This window comes from Gymnoscopelus microlampas, assembly GCF_963454915.1.
Source record: "Gymnoscopelus microlampas genome assembly, chromosome: 7".
Classification (NCBI taxonomy): Eukaryota; Metazoa; Chordata; class Actinopteri; order Myctophiformes; family Myctophidae; genus Gymnoscopelus; species Gymnoscopelus microlampas.
Genome location: NC_139944.1, coordinates 49,969,080 through 49,989,011, shown reverse-complemented (window position 1 = coordinate 49,989,011; position 19,932 = coordinate 49,969,080). Strand labels below are relative to the sequence as shown.

The window sequence follows — 19,932 nt, the reverse complement described above, 5'->3', positions numbered from 1 at the left end:
AAGGGCATACAACTTACAGCAGAGTGGTTCTCAAAGTGGGGTCTGGGGACCCCCAGGGGTCCTTGGTGGGGTTTCAGGGGGCCCCGGCCAAATTAGTCAATATAGCATCAAAATCAGTTTAGCCACTTTAACCCTGTTTTATAGTTTGATAACAGATCTACAAGCTATATATGTATATAAAATACAAATAAAGTTAAAACACAAATGTTGTCTCATCATGGGGGTCCCTTGCAGCAAAACCCATGTTAATTTGGGGGTCCTTGGCATGAAAAGATTTTTAGAACCACAGCTGACTTATTACAGATCGCAGCTTTAACACTCGCCTCTCAGCGGGCGGTCTGAATGAAGCCCTACCGGCTATAACTGGAGCCATTCTAATTGGTCCATTATAGTAAACCAGGGGCGGGGACTGTTTCATCTTGTGGCCCAAGCGCCTGTCAATCGGATGCGATTAAGACCCGCCCCGTTTTGCTGCGTGGGTTCCCAGTGCACACACACACACACACACACACACACACACACTACAGACACACAGCACTATGTGTGATACACACACACATACAGAGGCGTGAATCCGTCTGTGCTGGTTCACAGGAGGAGCGGCTCCTTCGTGCGCAGCGCTGTGACATTCTGATGTTTCAGTGAACAGAGAGAACAGGATGCGACGAGAGACACAGCAAGACGGGGAGATAATAGACATTATTCTACCGGTTATTAAACACCATGATGTGACAGAAATGACCTGGACACAGACACAGACACAGACACAGGAGGAGAACCAGAGGATCACCCTGGGCTGCAGGTCTTGACGGCTCCTCTGCACGGCGGGCTGCAGACAGACAGCCAACCTGAGCCGTTACATTACATTAGAGGATACATTGTAACCAGTCAGTCTGCTGTCTGCTGCTGCTTCACGCCGCAGCGCGTGATTTTTCACGCACTTGATCTCATCAAACCTAGTTAGGATACTCCTAGTAATAGGATATAATCATTATTTATCATCATCATAAACACTGAAAGAAGGGAGAATCATGGCGAGCCTGAGCGACTGCTCTGTGAAGGTTTCTTTAAGGTAAGAGTCTGTCTGTCTGTCTGTCTGTCAACCTGTCTGTCTGTCTGTGCATCAATTCAATGATTGCTTTCAAACCCATCCCTGTTTTATTTGCAACATTAATGTTGCCGTTTGAATTTCCTGTCTATGATGGTTTTATTTGTCTGTGTTATTTTACATATAAGTCTGCTCGTTGTACCTTGTTCTGTAGACATGTGGGTGGTGCTCTGCACACTATTGATAAGGCAGATCATACGCCTATGCAATATAACTTCACTGACCTCTGTGTCAGAGAGTATATAACATTATAATGATCTCGCAATATGATGATGTTTGTGATGAAGTTATAAAGGATGAAGGATAATAAGCTATGCTAGAGATCCAGTAGCAAGGGAGGTGCCATCAAGGACAATTGATCAGGTAGCCTGTACCACATGCAGGGGAAATGGGCGTTCCTGTCCAAATCTAAATGGTCTCTTTTTACATTATATGGTGCAGGCTTAACTTACCCTATACCATGTTGTGTAGGATATATTCACACTATTGTATGGATGTGTGTGTGTCTAATATAGGCATATGTTGTGTTACCTCTGCAAAAGAAGCATGCACAATGAGCTCTCCCTCACAGCCAAGCATGTCCTTCCAATGCCTTTGTTGAGAATAATGCACCCAAAGCTGGGGCATTTTGATCAGCCTATATGGGCTTGTATTGGGACATATTGATAGTCCTTTTGATTTGGCCATGCCTGTGTGCCATGATGGCACAAGTGAATGTTGAATGACACAGGATCAGGTGCCTTTTGTTCCCCTCACACTTCAATAGAAGTGGCCTTTGAAATAGGAAGGCGTATCTTAACTTAGTAATTGTTGCTGCATCTGTCATTTTAAGGCTAAGTAACAGTAACTGTCGACTGAGTGGGTTGTCTGTTAAGGTCCATTGTCTCTCCATCTTGTCTCTCCATTGTCTCATTCAGGACCCCCAGGGGTCCATGAGGGCCGGGGTTCCAGGGGGTCCCCATGAAAATGTGTTGATATAGCATCTATATACCCTACTTCAGGGGTCTTCAACAGGGGGTCCGGGACCCCTAGGGGGTCCTCAGAGTTACTACAGGGGGTCCGCCAAATCTTTGGGTGATTTTCTTTTTTTACCTTAACCACTTGAACCCTAGCATCCCTTTTCTTTTTTTTTTGTTCAAGGTTTTTTTTTATTTTATATTTTCACATACAGGTTTTTCAACAAAAGGCATACAAAAACAGTGAATGTATGTTACCCCTCTAGCATCCCTTTTCTGAGGAGAAAAATAGCATATCTACAAGCTCACAACGCCTCGCGCTGCGAGGCGTTGTGAGCTTGTAGATCGGCTATTTTTTGGCAAAGAGGTGTTTGGTGTAGAGGGAAAAAAGAGCAGACCTAGTGATTAGTGAACAAAAAAAGTTGAATCTGAAACACGATTTTATACAATATAGAGTGCCTCATCTCTCTCTCAGCTAGGGGGTCCCTGGCCTGAAAACGTTGAAGACCCCTGCCCTACTTTATACTTATTTGGATATTCAAAAATAGCTGATCTACACAAACTCAAATCATCTCTTGTCGGAGTCCCTCCCTGGCACATAATGTCATCAGGATGGGGCTCCGGCTCCGCGGATCGATTTGGGGGACCACTGTCCGCTGTAGCTCACAAGGGGGGGAATTAGGGCGGTGTTTGATCTGAACCTTTTTAAACATGAGGGCCCTTGCCTGGGGCCAAGTGGCAGTTGTCAGTCTGTCAGCTGTTCAGTGAGTTTCCTTTGTGGTTGCTCACAATACCGAAAAAAAAGAGGAAGTGGGCTAGGTCAGGTTGCAGCTACATTATAAAAGCTCAAACAGTGAATAGAAAAGAAAAGAGAAGAGAAGCCAGCAGCATGGCAGCTGGTGGCGGCCGTTGATCATACTGGGAAGTTGAAGAAGACGGAATTATTATTAACTTATATTGATTGAAGCCTATTGAGAGATGCTCATCATTATCATAGGCCATTGTTGAAGTAACACTGGATCGGATGTGAGTGAAGGTGACAGTTATTGATCGTGACACACACACACACACACACACACACACACACACACACACACACACACACACACACGCACACACGCACACACACACACACACAGCGCATGTGTGATCAGCTGCTGCCTGTCTTCTGTTGTGATGCTAAGCGGTGATGATGAGAGGGTAATGATTATGTGAGGACATGTAGCCTACAGTAAAAGCCAAGTATAGTTATGCCCTATTGCAGTGGTCCTCAACCTTTTTAGGCCGCGACCCCCCCCCCCCCCCCAAATAATCATATTTGAACTGGGGACCCCCCACCCTGACAAGCACTTGGAATTGTAGGCATTACGTTTAGTTTGATTCGGTTCCACAGATAAATATTGTGAAAATCGTATATTTTCACAATGTTTGCCTCTTTCTTACTTAATATTTGAAGAAATGTGCAGATCCCCTGTATACACTGTATACACTTATGTTGGCTTGTTTACTGTTGAGGGAGAAAACAATATTAAGCTAATCATCTGGGGACCCCCCCAAAATAATTTGGGGACCCCCTGGGGGTCCCGACCCACAGTTTGGGGACCACTGCCCTATAATAGGGCAGTCTGCCTTATTTAACTATTTTCCTTGGTCAAAAAGGAGTCAAGTCAACATCATAGGTCTAGAGAGAGAGATCATTTCTCTTGGAAACCGTTTAGTTTGGGATCGCAGGCTGTAATTAAAACCACTATTTTGCAATTACATGGTTCCTACATACTGACCCCATTCATTTCCATCCCGGGTGATCTGTGTGTATATCATTATTTACATGCTCTGTAAGTGCCACTAAAAAGTGTGTGTGTGTGTGTGTGTGTGTGTGTGTGTGTGTGTGTGTGTGTGTGTGTGTGTGTGTGTGTGTGTGTGTGTGTGTGTGTGTGTGTGTGTGTGTGTGTGTGTGTGTGTGTGTGTGTGTGTGTGTGTGTGTGTGTGTGTGTGTGTGTGTGTGTGTGTGTGTGACAGGAAATGGGAAGCACTGAAATAAACACACGGAGCGGGATAGCTTCCTGCAGAATAAAGGATGGTTTTCCCAACGACCTCCATGCGTCTCTTTCCCTGGGAAAGTTGGCTACTGATAAGAGGGGATGGTGTGTAATTGCTCCCACATTGCTGCCCACCCCCCCTCAGACAAACTGCGTTAGAGGTGTGTGTGTGTGTGTGTGCGCGCGTGTGCGCGCATGCATAGAGGGCAAAATACAGCAATGATGGGGAAGCCCCCCCACACACACACACGCACACACACACACACACATATTCACATACACAGTCTGTGTCGCCAGCATCCATTTCCTGACAGTCTGACTGCTTTTCCCTAAACAAAGTCTGATAGAACCAATAACATGACCTACAATCCTGCATTCAAATCTGAGGGGAACTGACACACACACACGCACACGCGCGCACACGCACACGCACACACACGCACACACTCGCACACACTCGCACAGTTTCACTTCCCCAACCCCAAGGTTTCCTTCATTTCCTGTTGGTAGCATCTTGAGTGCTGCATTGGCTCAACGTTAAAAACCTTGGACTTGCTCTGAGTGTATGGGAGTGCTGCTGATACAAATGTAATGTTGACGTTTGAGATAGTGTGTGTGTCTGTCTGTACTTGTATCACTATACTTGTGTAGTATCATGTAGTATCAGTATAGTAGAAATGGAGAAATAGACATAATGAGGACTATTTCCCTTGTCACAAAATAAGTGGTTGTTTTCATAATATAAAATTGCCTTCCTAAAATGTCAATGTCCTCAAAAGTATGTTAACACATTAAGACTTGAGACCAATTCTACAAAATGTCTTCTAATCTAAATCCTAACTGTTAGGATTTCTATATCCGTAGTTCTCAAACCTTTTCATGTCAAGGACCTGCTATTTAAAAAAATAGCAGATCTACAAAGCTCATAGCACGGCACGAATTAACGCGCCATGAGTTTAGATCTGCTATTTTTGAATAGCAAAAGTATAAAAGAATGGGTGGTTAAAAAGTGGTTACAATTTTACGTGATACAGATGCTTTCCCGGTCTTAATGGGTTAATACTAATACATGCACGTCCGTATGCCTGTGTGTGTGCATTTCTGAAGGCGTGTGTGTGTGTGTGTTGTGTGGTGGACCTATAGAGAGTTCTGAGAGCCAACATGAATATTTCCCTTGCATATTGATTTCTCATATTTATGCATATTGATTTCTCTTGTCTCTCCCCTTGTCTCTCTCAAATTCATGCACGGTAAAAGGTTGTAATTAACACTCTCAGTCACTCACAGGCCGTCTCATCCCCTCAGTCGCGCCGCTAAGTGACCCGTCATGGATGTTTGTGTGTATAAATAGTCCCAAAGACAAAGCTGTTTAGTGCTGTGTGGTCTTTGACCCGTGACCTCCACAGAGCCTTTCATTCTGACAGTCATGTCCTCCTGACGCCTGATTTATACATCAGTTGTGTGCTGAGGTTGCACGCCGAAAATAGCTTGTAGATCTGCTATTTTTTATGCTTTTGTGTGAGGCTGTAGTGTGATCAAGTAGGGCATTAATTTACGAAAAAACACAAACAGTTAAAATATGGAGATAAAAGGTTTCTGCCCGACGACAACAATGTATAGCAACCAGGGCAGGAATTTAACAGGGGCCATGAAAGCCATGGCCGCCGTTGCCCCTCATTTTGGCCATATGCCCTTGAAATAATATACCCAGAGGCCTAAGTGGCATTAATGCCCGCCCTGTATGCAAGCTGATTTCACCATTTTCTACTTAGCTTTTTTTCCTGTCAATATGTTTTTTAGACACCAGTGTCTGAATTCTGTATGTATTTATTTAGCTGATAGTTATACTATGCATTTAAAATGATTTATTTTTTTGATGGCGTTGCTGCCCTGGCATTTTGCCTTTGTGCCCCCAAAAAATGTACTACACCAAAGGCCAAGTGGCCTTGCCCCTAAAACAATGAAATTCCAGGCCTGATGGCAACAAAAACTAAGAGGAGTCGGCTATTTGTAGTTTCAGGTGATGATGGTGATCAGGCATGAAATGACCTGCAATAGTATAAATAGCATCGACTTAAAGGAACAACGATAATAATGATACGGGTTGTCTTCTCCCGCCGCAGTCGGGAGGCTGATCGTGTGATCATGCAGACGCTCTGGGCCTCAGGGCGATGTGATGAGAGGGCAGCTGATACGAGGATGATCTGTTATCTCTTTATATCTCTCCCCTCGGCTCATTTGTTGCATCATCAGATTCAGCACCACCCCGACTATAGACTGATCGGTTTCTTGTTTACATGTAAACATGCTTGGTGTGTGTTTGTTTATTCAGGGGGCAAAACGGCTTTGACTGAAACATGCACACTAATCTAATTAGTGAATAGAGTCCGCTATAGAGTGGAGAGCTGCAGTTTGTGATCATGTGACCTCAAGTACAAGTCTGTCTAGAACTTGAAAGAGGCTCTCAAACTTCAAATTGTCATGGTCTCTCCTCAACTCTGACAGTATACAAATGGAACCAAATGGACCCTAACGGGTCCATTTGGTTCCATTTGTATACTGTCAGAGTTACAGACTTGTAAGGGTCAAATTAGAACCCCCTCAAGGAACCCTTGAGGAATCCCTGGACCCCACTTTGAGAACCACTCAAATATAGTACACTCTATAGAGTATAGCAGATGAGATGAAAATATGAGAAAATGTTGACATTGTATTGTTATTTGCTGAACCAAAAAACATTTATATCTCATAAAGTATAGTCTCTTGTCGGGTGGAAACCACCTATGTCCAAAACTGTTCAAATTCAATCATAGCAAAAGTAGCAGATCTACAAACAAGCTCGAAAAAACGCGGCGCGAAGATACTTTTGTTTGACGCTGTAGTATATGATCAAGTTGGGGGTGTTAATTAATGAAAAAACACAAAAAGTTTGAATATGGAGATGGGAGGTGTCTGCCTCGACACCAACGGTATGCAGGCTTTAGTGTGATTTTATACCACATAGGACTAACAAGTGATACTGTTCGCAAGTGTTATCATTCATTTCAGAATACTACACTACCAAAACATTAGCCTGAGAACACAACATGATTAATAACAGAAGAATACAGTGACGGAGGAAGAGGCCCCTCATGGCTGATAGACAAGAGATAAAAGTGCAGTTTTCTGTTGGGGAACCAGTGTCCTGTGTAGGTTACCACCAGTCTGACCTGTTTCCTGTGTGTGGAAATCAGTCCTCTATCTATGCCAAGTGTCGTGTGTGTGCGTGTGTGTGCGCGTGTTCTAGCTTTCCTATTGTGGTCATGTCATAATAGGTGAACATTCAGCAAAAAAAATTGCAATGCATTGTGAGCTTGTAAAATCGTCTATTTTCAGAAAGATATTTGGTATATAGAGGGAAATAAGGGTTTAAGTGGTTAAAATGGTTGAATTTCAGTGGGAAATGGTGTGTGTTTGTGTGTATAGTTTGTTGTCCTCTCTTGTGTTCCAAATACTATGCGGGACAGAAGTGAGTTGAGCTGAGTGTGCTAATAGTCCACTGTCAGTAGATTAAACCCATTAAGACCTGAGACAGATTCTACAAATGCCCTCTAAAGCAGTGGTTCTCAAACTTGGACCCCCCAAAATGATTTGGCCGCCAGGGACCCCCAGAAGAGAAATGATTTGTGTTAGAAAAATATGCAATATTTAGAAAAAATTCAAACACTTTCAAGATTTTTCAAAAATGTTCAAAAATAGCAGATGTACAAGGTCGCTGTGAGCTTGTAGATCTGCTATTTTTAAGAACCACTGTTCTAAGTCATTCAGATCTTTGTTAGAATCTGAAATGACACAGATGCTTTCCCCTGTTTTAAATGGGTTAAGAGAAGGACGGAGACGGGTTCAGGCTCTCAGTGAACAACTCTCTCAGTCCGCACTCACAAGGTGAATTTTATTTTACCGCTGCAGCAGTCATCATGACAAACGGACGCGTTTTGGCATGTTGTGAAACCCTGATGAAGTAGCCTGAGTAGCCAAGCCAAAGCGCGTCCGTTTGTGAGAGACTGCCGCTGTGGTAAAAAATAAATAATCAAAGAACATTCACCTTGTCTGTGCGGACTGTCCTCTCTTGTGGTCAAGCAGTGCTGCTGTTATTATTAGCTCCTCATGAGAGCTTTGAGCATGGCCTCAAAACATATCCTCTCCTCTCTGCTACCATCATAGATGGTCAACATAAGTGAAAATGTTTTTTGCTGTGTCACCACTCGGCACACGTCATTTTGGTTTCTTCAAGCACCCTTCTGGTCACATTTGTTTGACCCTTGAACTCTATTGGACCTAACATTACTCAGTGAAAGTCATTTGTATCTCGGCGTAAAGCACAAATTGCACTTCAATGATAAACAATATAGACTAAAAGATAGATAGCAGCTGCACTCAGTCACTGACCTACGACCTGAAGATCATATAATTGAACTAAGGCCATGATTAATGTTTCTTTATTCTACTTTATTTGAAAACCAGCTGACATGCTTTATTATCCCACTTGCAGTGAAGTCGTGTAGGGCAAAAATAACACAGAAAAGGCAACAGTGAAAGACAATAATGAAATGACAAGTATATGGGGCTTAAAGAGAGGAAAAGGTGTCTTGTACATTGTACATTGTTGCAGACAGTGTGCATCTGTTATTGTGAGGTCATAAAAATGGTTTTGAGAATGCTGTTAGATACTGTAGTACTTAGCCTGTAAAGCTATGCCAGCAAAACATACCGTACAAGAAATAGCATGTTCCTCTTAATCTGTCAGACAGTCTGCCTTTGTGTACTTGAGGCGTGCCTTGGCTTGGACAAAAGGTTAGCTCCTAGATTTTGAGTCAGATTTATGGAATCGCCTAGGGTTAGGGTTAACCACTTACGTTTTAAAGTGCTCACGTAGCCTAGTCGCTTCTTCTGGGCTTGTTTTCATAGACCTGGTTGCTTAATTCTCTCGCAAATTCTGGCAACACTGTGTGTGTGTACGCACTGTATGTGTGTGTTGAAAAAGCAGAGGCCATTTAAACACTTTTTAAACCACTTTTTAGATGTATTTTTGGGCTTTTATGCCTTTTATGGAATGGGGAGAGAGATGGGGAGTGACACGCAGCAAAGGCCGTCGGGCTCGGGACTCGAACCCACGATGCGCTGTCAGGCTACATTGAGCCTATAGGTGCCTGGACCGCTATGCCAGCTGTCCTGGCCAAGATCTATGGTATTTTTTACCATGTCTGCAGAGGTGTGTGGGACTACAAGATAGATAGATGATAGATTCAAAAAATAAAACCATGAAGCAAATGGTTATTAGACTGATGAATCGGTTTGAGCCACTGCAAGGTTCACCAGCACTTGGCAGGCAGGCAGCAATTTCTCGCGCTGCTATAATCTGTCTGGAACAGTTTTCTGATTAGCCTGCAGTCTGTGGGGCTTCAGCACCGTCACAAACTGGCCTGGGGGTCCGCCGTCATGGCAACGCTTGCCTTGCGCAGCTGATAAAAAAAGTAAGTAATTAAAGTAAGATTTGATGTGGAGAGTGGGCAACTGTGCACACTTCAAAACAACATTGGTGTGTTTATATAAGTACTATTGGAGTAAAGTCCCTTGACAGTAGTTTAAGGAAAGGAAAGACCAGTGCAGTGCACACTCACTGCAAACCGTCTTAAGAAACAGTCTGACCCTGGTCAGACTGCTGCTGCTGCAGTAAATAAATAAAAAACAGTGCGGACTGTTTCTTAAGACTGTATTTATATAAGACCATTGCTTCAGAATTGGATCTTAAACGGCTGAAACCGGCAAAACAGCACTTCCAGGGAAATCTGATAGTACAGGGGTCTTCAACAGGGGGTCCGGGATCCCTAGGGTGTCCTCAGAGTTATTACAGGGGGTCCGCCAAATCTTTGTGTGATATGATTTTTTTTTTTACCTCAACCACTTGAACCCTAACATCCCTTTTCTGAGGAGAACTTTAGGCAGAAATAGCAGATCTACAAGCTCGCGAGGCGTTGTGAGCTTGTAGATCTGCTATTTTTGGCAAAGAGGTATATACAGTAGGTGTAGAGGGAAAAAAAACTTTAATCTGATACACCATTTTATACAATATAGGGGTCCCTGCTTCATCTCTCTCTCAGCTAGGGGGTCCTTGGCCTTAAAACGTTGAAGACCCCTGCTGTAGTATGATGAAATAGGGCATTCATTTACGAAAAATCTGTGTCAACATCACTCTCTCTCTCACCTCAGCCAAAAGCCTGCATCAGCTGTAACTCTGATGGACCGTGTGCGGTCCAGCCAACATCCCTCTCTGCAGCAGCTGCCCCCCAAAACCTCATTTGATCCTGTGTGTGTAGTGACAGTAACGCAACAAATGAATTACTCTGACCATTTTAGAATTAGATTAGCCTCGGTCAGTGTTGGAACCTGATCAAAGCTTCGATGCCAAGATCGTTCACAAACTGCGAGCATAACAAACTGTTATTATCATAATAACCACGTGTAACCGCCGGGATAATGGAACACAGATTAGCTTCTGCATGCAGATTGTTTAGAGAATGTTGTCAGGTGAAATCAGATTATTGTTAAGGGAAGCAGCCCTTCCTGCTGAAGGCCTTAATCCACAATGGGTATTCATGTTGTTATTGTTGGTCCACTCCACTGAATCAGCTGTTTTTTAAGCCTCTTCTGCCATGTTGACCATAGTCGTTCTGCCCTCCCTGTTCATTCACAACAAGCAACAACAAGACAACACACGCACATATCACACACACACACACGCACACGCACACGCACACGCACACGCAGACGCACACACTCCAGTAGTGATTAAGCTACTCAGAGCTGAAGGTGATTAACAACAGCCAGCTGTCCAATCCCAACATGTCTGCATGCAGCAGCATGGACACTGAAAAACACACACACACACACACACACACACACACACACACACACACACACACACACACACACACACACACACACACACACACACACACACACACACACAGAGAATGAATTCCGTTGTCATATTCCATAATACTTACAGATTATGTACGCAGTCAGACCATGGTATTTCTTTGTTTTGGGGGGGCTTTATTCTGTAAAATCCTGAGGAGTATGTAGCCACTTTTAAGAAATGAGTATTTGACATTGCAACAAGAGAACAAGGCCTGTGTTTATAGTCTAAACACAGCATCTGAGGTAGTGTGTCTATCTGTCCTTTCTGCCATGGGAATACGGGATATGGGTTCAGCTGGGCCCAAATTATGCATACATACACACACACTGATACACATGAGCGCATGGAGACACACAGAAAACACACAAATGCACACTTGCACGCACTAGGCTAATGCTTGTTTGAGAGAGAGAGATGGGGGGAGAGAGAGAGCGAGAGAGGGAGAACTTTATTGTCCCTGTGGGGGACATTTGTCTTTGGACACTGTGCTACAGTCCTTGCTTCACATAAACAATACACAACAATAAAAATTAGAAGCATTCGACACAATGCTAGACAGTCGTTTCCCATGAAAACATCTTCAAACACAAAAGACATTTTGATTATAAACTCGACATGCTTCAGCTTGTAGATCTGCTACTTTTGATATATATATATATTTTTTAATATTACAGTTTTGGACATGAGGTTTCCACCCGACAGAGAGACGACATGCTGCAGTCCCCCTTTTGACACGAGGGAGCTAGACACTCGCTCTCTCTTCTCTCTTCATCTCCTCTCTTTCTCTCCATTAAATCCCCCTCTTTCTTTCCCAAGTAAGAGCTGTTCTTCTCTTCTCTTCTCCTCTGCTCGGGGGACTTTCATTCACTTCCAGGGGCACAGCACTGAGTTCATAAGAGCAGACACATCGATTGACTCGCGACGACAACACCACCTCTCTGTCCTCCATCCCTCCCTCCATCTTTCGCTCGTTTTTCTTCAGGCCTTTTAAACATATACAGCTTGTTCTGTTTTTCCACGTTGCTTCCTTTAATTCTCTTCACATACCCTGTGTGTGTGTGTGTGTGTGTGTGTGTGTGTGTGTGTGTGTGTGTGTGTGTGTGTGTGTGTGTGTGTGTGTGTGTGTGTGTGTGTGTGTGTGTGTGTGTGTGTGTGTGTGTGTGTGTGTGTGTGTGTGTGTGTGTGTGTGTGTGTCAGTGTGTGTGTCAGTGTGTGTGTGTGCCAGCTCAGCACAGAGCACAAAGACCTGCAGTGACATCAGGCCTATTCACTGTGTGTCCTCTGTCTACTGTCTCCCGAGAGGTGCCCTGCTTAAATGGCCTCTTCAACACACACACATACAGTGCTTGCACACACACACACACACACACACACACACACACACACACACACACACACACACACACACACACACACACACACACACACACACACACACACACACACACACACACACACACACAGCTCTCATGTGCTTTCTAAATTCCCTACAGGTCCATGCTGTGCATAATAATTCACCCCAGTCATGTAAGAAGCGACTTTTTTGCTCATTAATGTTCAATTTTGTGTGTTTTTCCTTCGTTTTTGTTTCATATGGTGTTTGTGAGAACTTGTTTTTGAGGAATAATATGACTATCATTTAGTGTTAACACTAAACGTTAAGAATATCAGGCAGTGACCAACTGTCTAGAAGGGCTGACATCTGACAACATGGAAATGCAAATGTTTCCAACTGAAGCTCCTTTCATATCTGTAGCTATATTCAAACGGATGAATTCACATACCGACCATAATGCGACCATTAGAACTGAGTATAGCTCGGTCACGCATCTTCGTGTTTGATGACGCGTGCGACGAATAGAACACATGTGCTCACGAGCACAAGCGAGGGTTAATGTGTGAAAGTGGAGGACAGTTGAGGACAGAGTGCTCATGTCACACTCTCATGCTGCATTCTTACATTTCACCCACTTGGTTTGTTCACAGTGCAAACAGGCTTATGTGTGCAAGAAGAGAACATGAAAGGCTCAGAGAGACGTTCTTGAAGTTCTTTACGTCACCAACGTAAACACTCAATGTTATGTGACTTTTCTCTGTGACTTTTCTTTACCTTTTGAAAGGGAACAATTGTTGTTTTCATTGTTAAAAGGGCCTACATTCTTTAGAGAAGGGTTTTAATAAGGACATGATCAATTGACTCTCCTCCTTGCTCCCTCATCATAAATCTTTGACCATTGCCCAGAAAACTGTCTCCCAAATAAGGTTGCCAAATACCTGGAATTCATATAAGGAGCACCCGCGCCGAGTGTCTCTTAGTTCCAAGACAAATAAGGGATGCCCCGCAAAAAGATAAAATCTCACTGTATATATTATATGTACAGCTTTTGTATATTATATTAACCACTTGAACCCCAGCATCCATATTCTGGGGGGAACATTGCCCAAAAATAGCCAATCTACAAGCTCACAATGCATCGCAATTTTTGGCAACGAGATTTGGGGTTGTCTGTGAACAGAACGGTGTCCAAGTAAGGGATGATTCCGTATTCCAAGGGACAGTTGGCAACCCTACTCCCAGAGTGTTGTTGTAAATTAATTGTGTGTGTTTAAAGTCCCAAATCTGCACCAGTGTTTTTTTTGCACAAGGAGTGAATTTCCTGTCTCATTCCTTCGTCTGTCTACAGCCTCATCTGAACCAAAGAGGTTTTTGTCTGAACTTCTAATAAAACAGGAAGTGAACAGGAAGTGGAGGCTGCCTCACAGGAAGTTATTGTGCAGCAGCAGCACAGCGTCTGGGAGTGCTGATGCACTGACTGGCTGCAGTTCATCAACGGCTAAAAACAAATGGATCAAAAGTATAAAAGTCCGCACAACAGCATTGCTCCAAGTGATTTAAAACACAGACAAGTGGTACAGGTGGTACAATGTTTCGGCCACACTTGGCCTTCATCACCGCACAACCTTTTGAACTGTCAAAATTGTGCTTCTTTTTTTACTCAAGTACTCAATTATTTTCAGAAATAGCAGACCTACAAGCTCACAATGCATCACAACGCGTTACAGACCTGGAAGGGTCCATTTGTTTTTTTAGTTCAGAAGTGGGTTGCGCACATCCAGTTTGTCACTGGTGCTGGACATAGAGTAACAGTTCAGTTCAGCTATGACCTTGTAGATCTGCTATTTTTGAATAGCCAAAGTATGAAATAATGGTCATAGCTCAAATCTGAAATGATGCTTTCCCGGATTGAATGGGTTAAGTAAAAACAAAACATCTGAGTATTTCTTCCACCACTGAGGCTAGGCTACTCTAAAATGCTAAGCAGCCCCCAGGGAGGTGCACAGATGAGCAGAGTGCATGGCAGCAGTCTAGTCAGGATGTGTGGAGGCTTGGACCAGGGTATATTGGTATATGACATGACAGCATGTCTGGGAGAGGAAAATATCAACACAGCTGAGCTGGGGATTGTGTGTGATTTGTGTGACCCAGCATGCACCTCTGAACTGTGATATCCAGCTGGGTCATTATGTTTTATGGAGCAGCATGGACAGAGTGGGGAGGCTGGCTGGGTCATCTGCAGTGTATGTGTGTAGATGGTGGCACTAAGCCACATACCGTCTCGGGTGGAAACCTTATATGTCAAAACTGTTACTTTTCAGGATTCAAAAAGTAGCAGATCTACAAGCTCAAAACGCGTCACTTCGCGCCGCATTTCGAGCTTGTAGATCTGCTACTTTTGATGCTTTTGAGTCACAACGTTTAAATATGGAGATAAGAGTTTTCTGCCCAACAGAGATGATATACTGATCAGTGAAGGTGATGAGGGAAGCACAACTAGATAGACAGTACCAGATGTCTGCATGTTCACTAGCGATTTTGTGTGTATTTGTGTGTGTGTGTGTGTGTGTGTGTGTGTGTGTGTGTGTGTGTGTGTGTGTGTGTACTTGTAGGCCTACTTGTGAGGGGCCAAATGTCCCCACGGGTATATATTAGAATTTGAGAAATAGACATTATGAGGACAATTTTCCTGGTCCTGAGGTTGTTTTATTGTTATTTTAGGGTTAAAAATGGCTAAAACTAAATTTTAAATGACATTCTTGTGTGTCTTGTGCATGCATGTCTGAATCAAATATAGTGCAGCCCTCATGTGTGCAAACAAAGATGGTTGATCTTTCTTTCTTTCTTTCCCATTTCAATTAAGACTATGCCCAGATTCAAGAGCATGATTTCCAAGTGGTTGAGCAGTTGATATGTTTTTCTTATAATGAGCCCTCTGTTTCATTCTGTCGTCCCCTCCTCTCGCCAACAACAACTCTGCAGTCTTTTGGTGTTTGAAGCCCAATAAACTGACCCTTTGTAATGTATGCCAACGCTTAATTCTGTCAGATCCTTAATTATGGTTCGCTTGAACGAAGGAGAAAAAAATGACTGATGCCTTACACTGACCTAGATTAGACAAGGCGGTCTGTCTGTCTCTCTGTCTGTCCGCTGTGTCATGAAAAACACAGGGGAAACAGCCAGACTCATGCTCTGTTGTGTGCGTCGGAAATATCAGACCTACAAGCTCACAGACGGACTGTCCTTGAACACTGTGCTTTAGAGGAATGGTTCTTAACCCATTAAGACCGTGAACGCATTTGTGTCATTTTAAGATTTCTTTGGCTATTCAAAAATAGCAGATCTAAAAGCTCATAGCACGGCACCGAGTGCCGCGCTATGAGCTTGTAGGTCTGCTATTTTTGGCGCGTGACATCACCGTCGTGCGACGGGGCATAAATTAGGCTGAAGCCTTCTAATTTGATTCATCTCCGTCTCTCTCTCTCTCTCTCTCCTCCACCCCCCCCCCCATAGAATAATAGACAGAGCAGACAGGAAGGGGGTGGGAGGTGAAATGGGGTGGTTGGGGGGGAGGCGGGGGATTGACCTAGAATCAGTTCTAATGCTGCAGACGGATGCGTCAGGCAGGCTGGGGTCTTAGAATAATTGAGATAAGATGAGGTGGATTTGATGGTGAATGCGGCAAGATTTTCGATTTTCTTTTCAAGTGGCGCACGCACGCCACACAATTCTTTGTCTCTGTGCTGTTCACCTGAAATGATATATTTTTCAAATGCAATGCCTATTATTAACATTATTATGTATTATTACATCACATTATTAATATTTTTCATCATCATCATCATCATCAATACAGACATCTCAGAAGTAAAGCTGCAATCCAAGACCTTATTTTAATGAATGTTAAATGTTAAAGAACACATTATTGTAACCAAACCGTATGCTAGTGTATGTTAATAAAATAATAACCAGTCCATCAGCAGTGGTTAGAGGTGGCTTCCCTACTCTTAACATTGAGACCTTCGTTTCTACAGCCCATTTCACAGTGACACTTGTGCTCCGTAAAGCTGCTCTTTGCTCTCTTGACTCTCGCATGGAAGAGAGAGAGAGAGAGAGAGAGAGAGAGAGAGAGAGAGAGTTGTGTGATGTGTGTGTGAGAGAGAGCGAGGGTCACATGTGTGTGAGGGTATGCTGTATGAATGTGTGCAAAACACCATGTCAATTCATGTATCCTTGAAGTGTGCTGTAAACACTGTCAGGGGTTGACACTAAGGTCTCAGAGGCACCTGTCCATCGGGCAAGTACAGGTCAAGTTCTACTTGCCCAACGGTCAAGCCCACTTGCCCGAAAAGTAAATCAAATTTACAAAGTAACTAGTAACTAAAGTTTTCATATAATTGTATTTGGAGAAAAAGTACAATATAATATTCTCCTCTGAGATGTAGTGGAGTTAGTAGAAGTATTGAAACGTGTAAATAGTGAAGAAAGTAAAAAAAAATACCTCAAAATTGTACAGTACTTGAGTAAATGTACTCAAGTACAGTACACCACTGACTTACGGTTTGCAGCTTTAATTTTCACAATATTGAGATCGTTGCTGTTGGCATAAGAAACCTTGTATTTCAACGTTATGCTTGTAAAAATAGCCGATCTCTCTGTCTATCTGATACTACTCTTTTCAAGACCAAACTCTCTGTATTTGTTTGTGTTCTGGTTTCTCTGTCACAGTCCATTGACCTTCTTAACCCTTTAAGACCTGAAACGCATCTGTGTCATTTTAAGATTTCTTTGGCTATATAAAAATAGCAGATCTACAAGCTCATAGCGCGGCACCGAGTGCCGCGCTATGAGCTTGTAGATCTGCTATTTTTGGGGAAAAATCGTGAAAATGTGTGCAAATATTTAGTTTGAATATATATATATATATATATATATATATATATACTGTTTTTTACTAAAATCTTTGCTTCTGGGGATTTTACAAATGTCTTCTAAATCCTAAAAAAAAATGTCGTAACGTTTTTTTTGTATTTTCTTTTGTACTTATGTTGCTATATTATCAATGGTTTTCAAACTTTTTTCATGTCAAGGACCCCCAAAATAATATGTATTTGACCGCCTACCCCCTCCCATCTAAAAATATTTTGTTCCAGGGACCCCCAGAAGCAATGATTTGAGTTAAAAATGTATAAAGATTTGCACACATTTTCAGGATTTTTCAAAAAAATAGGCACTCGGTGCCGCGCTATGAGCTTGTATATCTGCTATTTTTGAATAGCCAAAGAAGTCTTAAAATGACACACATGCGTTCCCTTTCCGGCCTTAAAGGGTTAACTCTCTCACTCATACAGCTACAACAGTGTTTCCACCTCATTGTCGTCACAGTGAAAAGGACATTTGAAACCTACACTGTACCCCGAGGCGGCCCTGAGAGCCACAACTCTTGGCTTCATTCTTTTAAATGTTCTCTTTGATGTATTATGTATCTTGTCATTGTACATAGATAGTCCATTCATTCTGTCACTTAGCAGGATAATGGGGTGTTGAAAATAACCAAAGGAGGGCAGGGCAGCTTATTCAGTAATGGCTTTAAAACGTTTCCGAATAGATTACAGAGGGAGGTCATACAATTTACAATTTAGGTGACTTACCAACTAAGTGTAAGATCATCAGAGTAAATGGCATGAACCCTAGTCAACAAATGACAGGGTGACATAATAGAGAGTGCAAGAAAACAATGTAGTGCTTCAATGAAATACCAGGTAAAAAAAATAACAAACCTAGCGCTCTTTCTAAAGTAAACATTTCTTATCATTTGAGGTCAAGCAAACACACATGTACGAATTACATAACATAATATGTGAACTAGTAACCAACATCATACGTTTTTTTTACAAGATAAGTTGCCACAGGCTATCTAACCCAGGGGTTCTGAAACATTCAAACTTTAAGGATCACCAGTTGTGTAGACATTAGGCCCAGGGACTCTCATAACTTGCAGACCCTTACAGGTCCTTTTGGGTCCATGTTGTACTCTCTTAAAGGGATAGTTCACCCAGTGATAGTTCACCCAGTTTTTTCTATCGATTAGTCACCCCATGGAGACTTGAATTCATGGATATTATTTTGTTTTTGTTGCATTCCTAAGCCAATAAATTGATGACCAGTGGTCGGGTAGGCAGCGGTTCCGGTAGGAGACACAAAGGAGACTCTTTGTGTCTCCTACCTGAACCGCTGCCGGTCATCAAATTATTGGCTTAGGAATGCGACAAAAACAAAATATTATCCATGAATTGAAGTCTCCATGGGGTGACTAATCGATAGAAAAAAAGTCATTTTGGGGGTGAACTATCCCTTTTATATTAAGAGTTACAGACCTGAAAGGGTCCATTTGGCTCCTCACTACAGTATCAATCGTTTTAGCTTGGGACCCCCTGGAACCCCCTTAAGGACCCCTGGGAGTCCCCAGGCCCCGCAGATTCAGAACCTCTGATCTAAACCTAGCCTTTTCCAGACAGTACTATAGGACCACTCCTCCATCCTTGGAAGTCTGACTTGGTTAGGAGGCAGCGGCGCTGACATCAGTGGATCAATTGGCCTGTCTGCACTTCAGTGTGCAGCAGCGCATGCTAACAGCTAACGTGGCCAGTCATACATTATAGTGCCGTGGCGTGTAGAGACTGTAGACGGCCATTGCCTAGTAATCGCTAACAAAGCCTGGGGCTGTAGTGGGACTACAGTAGATGAGTTGGAGGCTATTTCCATAAACGCTTGTGAGAAGCTTTGAAGTTGTCTGTGTGTGTGTGTGCGTGTGGTAGTGAATGTCAAATCAGACTTATGTGTGCCATAAACGCCTTTCACTGTAACCTAGAAAGTAGGAAAATAATATAGTTAACCGCGTGTGCGTGCGTGTGTGTGCGTCTTGGTGAACGTCTTCCTAGTTACTGGAGTTCCATATACAGAATGTGGAGCAGGCCATTGGCTGCCATCCGTTGCCAATTAACCAGAGGCATTCTTGGCCGACCAAGGCTGGACGTTATGAAGTGGGCAGTGCCGTGGGCACACATACAGTGTAATGGTTGGTCGCCTGCTTCCACCAAGTGATATCGTTGGGCAGAAACCTCCATATCTCCGTATTCTAACTTTTTGTGTTTTTTCCTAGAACACCAAATGATATGCAGAAGGCCTATGCCAAACTATAAGCTATAGGCCAGGCCTACGCCAAATGGTCAATAGTAGAGAGCCAGCACTCCAACGGCTCCTGCCACCACCGCCTGGGCAGGCCAGCTGTCCCTGTCCTGTGCCAACCATAGTATGTGTCCTCCTGTCCACTGCCCCAGTTTTGGCTCCATGCTTTATTATACTACAATCCATACCTCCATGCCCACTGCTTTATCATCATTGCAATTTACAGTACAGTGAGAAATTGAAAAATACACATTTGTCAGTTGAAATGTAGTTGTTTGTCTCATGCAGCAATGTATAAATTATGCTTAAACCCTATTCTTGGCGTATTTCCCCGTATACCAAAT

The 19,932-nt window shown here is 43.1% G+C and overlaps 1 protein-coding gene across 4 annotated transcripts in view; it reads left to right on the top strand.

Moving 5' to 3' along the window:
• The first annotated feature begins 609 nt into the window (after positions 1 to 609).
• Positions 610 to 19,932, top strand: part of kif21b (kinesin family member 21B) — a 124,671-nt gene continuing 105,348 nt past the window's right edge. For all 4 annotated transcript variants that reach the window (XR_014601065.1, XR_014601066.1, XM_084061209.1 and 1 more), the window contains exon 1: positions 610 to 1,072. Coding sequence is in view for 2 of the 4 variants with exons in the window: in XM_084061209.1 (XP_083917335.1) it covers positions 1,032 to 1,072 (41 nt within the window). In the remaining 2 variants the exon portion in view is untranslated. The remainder of the gene's footprint in view (positions 1,073 to 19,932) is intronic.